This window comes from Panthera tigris, chromosome X (assembly GCF_018350195.1).
Source record: "Panthera tigris isolate Pti1 chromosome X, P.tigris_Pti1_mat1.1, whole genome shotgun sequence".
Lineage (NCBI taxonomy): Eukaryota > Metazoa > Chordata > Mammalia > Carnivora > Felidae > Panthera > Panthera tigris.
The window spans coordinates 969,068-977,500 of NC_056677.1; the positions used below are offsets into that span (position 1 = coordinate 969,068).

At 54.8% G+C, this 8,433-nt stretch overlaps 2 protein-coding genes across 2 annotated transcripts in view; one reads left to right on the forward strand and one right to left on the reverse strand.

Annotated features, from left to right (window-relative positions):
* Nucleotides 1–8,297, reverse strand: part of P2RY8 (P2Y receptor family member 8) — a 39,828-nt gene extending 31,531 nt beyond the window's left edge. The window contains exon 1 of the mRNA XM_042973850.1: nucleotides 8,042–8,297. The gene's annotated coding sequence lies outside the window, so the exon portion shown is untranslated. The remainder of the gene's footprint in view (nucleotides 1–8,041) is intronic.
* Nucleotides 730–8,433, forward strand: part of LOC122235518 — a 10,221-nt gene continuing 2,517 nt past the window's right edge. Inside the window, exons 1-3 of the mRNA XM_042975209.1 lie at nucleotides 730–908; nucleotides 6,427–6,642; nucleotides 7,053–7,603. Coding sequence (XP_042831143.1) covers nucleotides 730–908; nucleotides 6,427–6,642; nucleotides 7,053–7,603 — 946 coding nt within the window. The remainder of the gene's footprint in view (nucleotides 909–6,426; nucleotides 6,643–7,052; nucleotides 7,604–8,433) is intronic.

The following is an 8,433-nucleotide window of genomic DNA, read 5'->3' on the forward strand; positions in this document are numbered from 1 at the left end:
AAGACTCTGCACAGAGGGTGGAATCAGGTTATTTGAAAGCCCACGGCATGAATCGGGGCAGCTCCACTTGAATTGGATGTGGGTCGACCTTGAGATGTTATCTTGTCAGAAGCGTTGGAGACTCGGGGTCCCAGGCGCCGGACAAGGCTGAGGAGAGGGGCAACTCGGTCCTGGGAAAGGTTTCCTCGGTGGTTCAATCAGAAGGCGTGTGGCCCCAGGACGTCTTGTCCCCCCCCCCCCGGAGGCAGACGGGCTCAGTTGTCCTGCAGGTGGCCCTGGGCATGTGTTGGAGCCCACGGAGGACTCTCCTGAGTGCCACAGAAGATCAACCCCCACCGCTCACGGACCAGGTGGTTGTGTGAAAACGTTGGGTCCCCACGCAGCATTGACACCAGAAAACCGTCGCAGAGCTCGTAACGCATCACACTTCCTAATTTACCGCGTGTCCTATGATGGAGGCACAGAACTGATCTGACTGTCAAGGCCCCTCGGAATGACGATATCACGTCCTGGGCCTCACATGAGATCGGAGGCTGTGTCTGATCTAGCCACATCGTGGAGCCCCAGACAGACTCCCTGGGGCTTGGCGAAAGAACCCCCTGGGCTAGCCTCGGTGTTAATACACGGGATTCACTGCAGCGTACGTGGATTTTTGTAGTCAGTATGGTTGGGTGTTCCCTGAGACCCCAAGGAGAGCCCCAGCGTGTCTCAACACTGTGGACCGCGACGATGAGATGTGGTATGAATGCTCCCGCTCAACCAGGCTCGGTGTTGGCCAAGGGCCTTCTGCCGGAGGTGACTGGGTCCCCAGGTGACACTCTGCAATGTAAAGGGCTCTTTTTCCTGGTCACACTCATCACCCTCAGTGCACAGGACGCCCAGCTTCATAAAGCCATCCAGCTGCACATGTCAGCAGTGCCCAGGACCTAGCATGAAAAACAACTGATCTATCCTCTCTGTCTATCTATCTATCTATCATCTATCTATCTATCTATCTATCTATCATCCATCCACTATATCTATCATCTATCTATCTACCTACCTACCTAATCCATCCATCCATCCATCCATCCATCCATCCATCCACTATATCTATCATCTATCTATCTACCTACCTACCTAATCCATCCATCCATCCATCCATCCATCCACTATATCTATCATCTATCTATCTATCTATCTACCTACCTACCTACCTACCTATCTATCTATCTATCCATCCATCCATTCACCCATCCATTATATCTATCTATCTATCTATCTATCTATCTATCTACCTACTTAATCCATCCATCCATCCATCCATCCATCCACTATATCTATCATCTATCTATCTATCTATCTATCTATCTATCTATATCTATCATCTATCTATATCTATCTACCTACTTCATCCATCCATCCACTATATCTATCATCTATCTATCTACCTACCTACCTAATCCATCCATCCATTCATCCATCCATCCATCCACTATATCTATCATCTATCTATCTATCTATCTATCTACCTACCTACCTACCTATCTATCTATCCATCCATCCATCCATTCACCCATCCATTATATCTATCTATCTATCTATCTATCTATCTATCTATCTATCTACCTACTTAATCCATCCATCCATCCATCCATCCATCCATCCATCCACTATATCTATCATCTATCTATCTATCTATCTATCTATCTATATCTATCATCTATCTATATCTATCTATCTACCTACTTCATCCATCCATCCACTGTATCTATCATCTATCTATCATCTATCTATCTATCTATCTATCTATCTATCATCGATCCACTATATCTATCATCTATCTATCTATCTACATACCTACCTAATCCATCCATCCATCCATCCATGCATCCATCCATCCACTATATCTATCATCTATCTATCTATCTATCATCTATCTATCTATCTATCTATCTATCATCTATCTATATCTATCTACCTACTTCATCCATCCATCCACTGTATCTATCATCTATCATCTATCTATCTATCTATCTATCTATCTATCTATCTCTACCTACCTAATCCATCCATCCATCCATCCACCCACTGTATCTATCTATCTATCTATCTATCTATCTATCCATCCATCTACCCACCTAATCCATACATCCATCATCCATCCATCCACTATGTATATGTATATGTATATGTATATGTATATGTATATGTATATCTATATCTATATCTATATCTATATCTATATCTATCTACCTATCTATGTAATCCATCCATCCATCCATCCTTCCATCCATCCATCCATCCTATGTATCTATCTACGTTTGTATGTATGTATGTATGTATGTATCTATTTATCTATCTATCCATCCATCCATCCATATACATCTATCTATTATCTAGCTATCTATCCAACCTTATCCTGTACTAGACCTCCCATCTTTGCCTCCATTTTCCCGTGGGTTCTCCTCTGTGTCTCCTCTTCTGTCTCTTACAAGGACACCTGCCATTGGATTTAAGGCCCAACCTCATCCAAGATGACCTCATCTCAGATCCTTCAGTTAACCACATGTGCAAAGACGTGGACTTCCAAATACGGTCCACAGGTTCTGGGGGGATTATTGCATGGACATATATTTGGGGGTAAGGGGTCCACCATTCAACTGACTACACCCATTTTGCCAGGATTGTCCCCATTTTAGACCTCCAGGTCCTGCCTGTCAGGACCTCCTGCTTCCCAGGCAAATCAAGATGGCTGGTCACTCTACACCGTGTACCCAACACCTGGACAGTAAGGTCTGGCCACATCAGGCCACCAGCAGCTGCTTTCTGTGGACACTTATTGTCTTTACTCCTTTCGTCATCATGGAGCATGGTGGTCATTGTGGACTAGGAAGCACACTCCCACCAGATACAGAATCAGCCACACCCTGACCTCAGCTTCTAGTTCCTGTAAATAGAATCCCACACGATGTGTCCTTGTGCATCTGGCTTCTCTCCTTGCGTATCATCTTTTCAAGGTCCATCCATGGGGTAGCAGGTGTCAGAATGTCCTTCCTTTTCATGGTGGAGTCATATTCCATCGTGTGGATGAACCTCCCATGCTGTTTATCCATGTTTCCATTGATAGGTATTTGGGTTTTCCCCACTTTTTGGTGTTGTGAGTAATGCCACTATGAAGAAGTATCTGTCTGAGCATGTTTCGAATGGTCTGGGCTACGCGCTTGGGAGAGAAGAGCTGTGTCCTGCGGTTACTCTGTTCATGTGAGGACCTGTCATCAGGCATCCCACCCAGGTGCATGAGGTATCACAGCACAAGTGGTCAGAGAGCCAGGGGATGGCATGGGGTCCCTGGCCTCCTGCTAGGTGAGTGCACAGAAGATGGGGTGCGGTGTGGGGTGCTCACCTTGTGGACAGGTGAGAATGGCAGTGTTAGGCAGGGGCTGGGTTGTGCTTGGAGGGTGTTGAAGCCTGACCTTCAGGGAGGCGGGACCTACAAGGACAGCCCTGACCACGCCATGCCGACATCACTCCTCACGTGGAGGGCGGCACCAGGCAGGGGGCTGAGGAGCCACCCAGCCCCTGCCCTCAAGTGCCCTATGGGAAGCCCCAGGGCATGTGACCTGGGCTTGCTGTTACGCCTCCCGGAGCCTCAGGATGAGTAGAAAGCTCTAAGGAAGTTGTGTGATGTGCTGAGCGAAATGGAAACTAGTGTCAGGAGGAAAGAGGATGTGAGTTGGGTCATTCTGTCGGAGCACACGTGGCCTGTTGACATTCTTGGGAAAGGGCACTCACCGGGTCCCTGTGACCCCAGTGAGATCCCTGAATGTGGATGACGGGGCCACGATCCTCGGCATGTGTCTCCAATAAGCCCTCTGTTCCCAAAATGTCCTTGTCCCTAAACATTTCTCTGGTCCCTGGATAATCCCTCTGGTCCCCCATCTCCTCGCCCCAGCATCCGTTTTCACCAACCGTACTGTGCACGGAGGCTGACATCAGCACTGGGTAGCCAGCGTGGAATGCACGGTGTCGAATGTCACCGTGGTGCCAGCATGAGCTGGGAATCAAGGCCACAGCTCAGAGGACGTTCTGCACACCGCCCCAGGTGCAGACGCTCTGCGTTTCCATTGTGGGCACGCCTGTTTACAAATGGCGGCCAATGTGTTTATTTAGAAGGGAGCCTTGCTCGGGGGGAAGGAAACCAGCCAGCTGTGGCCTAGGATGGGCATCTTGTGCTGGGGTTTTCAGGAACGCCCCTTCATGGCTTCCTGTGAGCGTGACTCAGAACCTGTGCCACCCAGGGCACTGGCAGTGTGTCCTGTAGGCACTGTTTATAGCCCAGGATGAGGAAGTAAGAGCACCAGCATCCGACGGCTATTTTCTTCCACTCTGTCTTTTTGATATTGACACACAAGGCACCATGTTAAAGTCAACACTGCAGTGGCTTCAAGTGCATTCACCGTGTTGCGTAACCACCACCTCGGTGGTGCCAACATCGCTGACACGAGTTTCTGCTCATGTGTTACAGCTTCCCTAAGAGACAGGTGCTGAGAGAGGTACTGGGATTGCTTCATCGGTCCACACATACATCACCGATCCAGCTACCTATTCCTGCATCCATGCACCCATCCATCCACCTGTCTACACACCCATCCATCATCCATCCACCCATCCATCCACCTGTCTACACATCCATCCATCCATCCATCTATCCACCTGTTCACCCAGCTATCAGTCCATCCGTCCGTCCATCCATCCATCCATCCACCCATGCACCCATCCATCCATCTGTCCATCCATCCACCCATCCATCCATCTGTTCACCTATCCATCAGTCCATCTGTCCATCCACCCATCCACCCATCCATGTGTCCATCCATCCACCCATCCATCTGTCCATCCATCCATCCATCCATCCACCTGTCCACCCATCTATCAGTCCATCTGTCTATCCACCCATCTCTCTGTCCATCCACCCATCCACACATCCATCTGTCCATCCATCCACGCATCCATCCGTCCATCCATCCGTCCATCCATCCATCCTTCCATCCACCCATCCATCCATTTGTTCACCCATCCATCAGCCCATCTGTCCATCCACCCATCTGTCCGTCCATCCACCCATTCACCCATCCATCTACCCATCTATCCATCCATCTTTCCATCCATCCATGTATCTATCTACCTGTCCATTCACCCATGCACACATCATTCCATCCAACTATTGCTCCATCCATGCATCCATCCATCCACTCACCCTCCTTTCCTTCCTTCCTTCCATCCTTCCATGGGTCCTGAATGAAGGACCCATTCAGCCATCAACACATTCTTTCTTCCATCCATCCATCCATCCATCCACCCACCCATTCATCCATCTATGTATTCATCCATCCATCCATGCACCCATCCATCCACCATCCAACCATCTATCCATCTGTCCATCAATATCTATCTATCTATCTATCTATCTATCTATCTATCTATCATCTGTGTATCATCTCTCTATCACAGTAGTTCACGACCAGCAGTGAATTTGCCCCTCTTCCAGGGGACTTTGGACATTTCTGGTTGCCCCAACTTGGGGGAGGAAATGTACTGGCATCTGATGGGTGCAGACGAGTGAAACCACCCAATGCCCCATAGAACATGACAGAATAACCCAGCCCGAATGTGAGCAGTGCCACACCAGAGAGACCGTGCCCTGGCCCTGCGTATCTGACACTTGATTCTGTCCTCAACCCCCCCCCCTTTGCCACTAGCTTCCCCTGGCTCCTCCCCCTGTCTGGGGTCCCCCGTAAACAACACCAAGGTCCCCCGGGGTCTCTAATAAGAGCCCCACACCTGTTTGTAAGCCTCTCTGGGGGTCCAGCCGGCACCAGCTGGTGGACAAGGGCACCACGTTCAACAGACATCACTGTCCTGCCTTGGTCCATGCCTCCCTGCCTCCCAGCCATCGGGAGTCACAGGGCACCCCTCCCCTCTATTCCAGCCCCTGTCATCTGCTGGCAACCCAGGGACTCCACCTGTGTGGTGTTCCCCACTCAGGCACCTCCCACCCCACTCACATCCCGACCCGGACCACGGCCCCAACCTGCTCTCTTTCCAAAGCTCAGCTCCAAAATTGCCAACAGTGTTGTAAGCTTCCACGGCTTTTGTGGGCTTGGTGCTAAAATGTCACCCTCCTGCTGGGGTCGTCCCCAGCCCCGCCCAGAACACACACACACACACACACACACACACACACACCGCATCCCTGCCCCTGATCCTTCTCAGGACATCCCTGGTGCCACCTTGACCTGGCCACCAGTCCCACCTCTTCCTGGAAGCCATTCCGGATTTCTTCCCACCTCAAATCCTCGCAGCCTGAAGCCCAGGTCTGCATCTCAATATTTTGAGTCCTCCTCCCCCCAGAAAAGCTCAGCACTGAGCCCAGCACGTGACGAGGTGTTCCGCGGCCAGGCACCTGGCCAAGCAGAAAGGCCTTGGAGGCCAGAAACCTGGTGCAGTGTGCTTGGGCCACCTCCCGCGCCCCTTCCAGCCCCAGTTTCCCCACACGAAGCACAAGGATGATGTTGGCGCAGCCCCCGACCCCCGAGACCCCAGCACATCTCAGAAGCGCACGCAGCTGGCAGATCTGTTCGAGGCTCCGGACGCACACAGGTGGGGATGCCCGGCGCGGTCCCCAGGGACGTCCCCGCAGCTGCTGCCCGAACTTGGTCACAGGGTCACGATTCCCCACGGCGTTGCTGGTCCCGGGGAAGGGTGCAGAGGCTCAGTTGGCAGGCGTGGGTCACCTCCGGGGGGGCGGGGGGGGGCGCCCTGGCAAATGTCCTCGCTGGGGGACACAGAGCGAGGTAGCAGGTGTGTGTTCGCTTCCTCATATCCTGCCCGCCCTCCCGGCTGCCTCCAGGGACACCGAAAGGGATGTGAAAGGGAGGCCCCCAACCGCGGTGCCGCTGGGCGGGTGGTCACACGGAGAAAAAGGAGAGCGGCCCCCCAGGGTGGGGGTCGATGGGAGGGCTCACCGGCCCGGCCAAGCGGCATCTCCAGGCGGCCTGTTGGTTTCCCAGGCGCCGCCTCATCACCAGCCGGACCTTCTTCCCCGCCCCCTTGTCCCGGGCGCGCCTCTGGCGCCGTTGGGGAGGGGGTCCCAGGTGCGCCTCGCACGGGGTCCAGCTGTCTGTCCTGCCTCCCTCGGTCAGCGCGGCTGAGCGGGGACATTGCGGGAGGCAGACACAACCACGTGTGCACCGGCTGGAGGCCGACGCGCGACCTCCTGACTCCTCCCGAGGTCTGGGTCTCCGGGATTTGGGGGCCGACGTCCGCGGGGGACACACCCCCCCGTCTCCCTGCACCAATGGCAATGCGGGCATGGAATGCCCCTGTTCCAGCAGCGAAGGGCCGGCCCCTCGCGCCCGACGCACATTCCCTGCAGGGCCGTGCGTGGGACCGTGCCTGGGGGGCCGACGGGGGTGCGGCTTCCTCGGCGCCCTTGCGCCGGGCCCTGCTTCTGAACGGACAACACGACAAGGACGCCAGGAAACCTTGTTTGCTTTGGGCACCGAACCGCGCGCTCCGGAGTTCCGCCTCCTCCCCAGCGAGTGTGAACCGAGCCCTGCAGGTGGGTGTTTGTGTCCAAACCGCGGTCCAGCCCGCGCCACCGGGTCGCTTCTCCCCAGACGCTGCAGGGGCGGCGGTGCTCACGCTCAGAGACCCAGTTTTTTTGTGTGTGAGTGACCCGCACCAGCGAGCTCATGTCGGGGGGAGGGGGGTGGCCTCAGGGTCCCCGCGGGGGCCCTTTATGGGGGCGGGGGGCATCCGCTGGGGCACCGTGGGGCTCACCTCTGCACCGCTGCCTGTGGCCGAGGGAGGGTGTGCAGGGGGTAGGGGGTTCGATGCTCGGGAGGCGTGCGCACTCTCTCTGGGGGTTTCTCTGCTTCCGCGTGCACCCCCATGGGGCGGTCACGTGCACCTGCCCCTTGCACCCGTGACACCCCGCCGGTCCCGACCTCCCCCCTTCCAGACCGTGCAGGGGCGCAGGAACGGGCGCAGCTCTCACCTGGGGACGAGGTCTCAGAGGGCCGCCCTCAGCTGTGGCTCAGCGTCTGGGGTCAGGAAACCGGCCAGCCTCCTGCTGCAGCCCCGCCGGGTGACGGGCCTGGGACTGATCCGCCGGCCCGGGTGGCCGGTGTGTGGCTGCCGCAGGGCGCACGGGGCGCATGACGCGGTCTGCCTGCCGTTGTCCAAATGCAAATGCCTCGGGGTCCACCTCCGGGCACGCAGCCCCTGGAGGCAGGCAGGGTGGGTAGAGAGGAAACCCGTTTTGAAATTTCCTGTGTTACTAACCGCCTGAGCGCTGTGTGGACGGCCAAGCCCGTCGGGGCCCCCCCCCCCCCCCCCCCCGCCTCCTAGGAGGCGCGCGCGCGCGCGCAGCCCGGCCCCGCGGAGGGG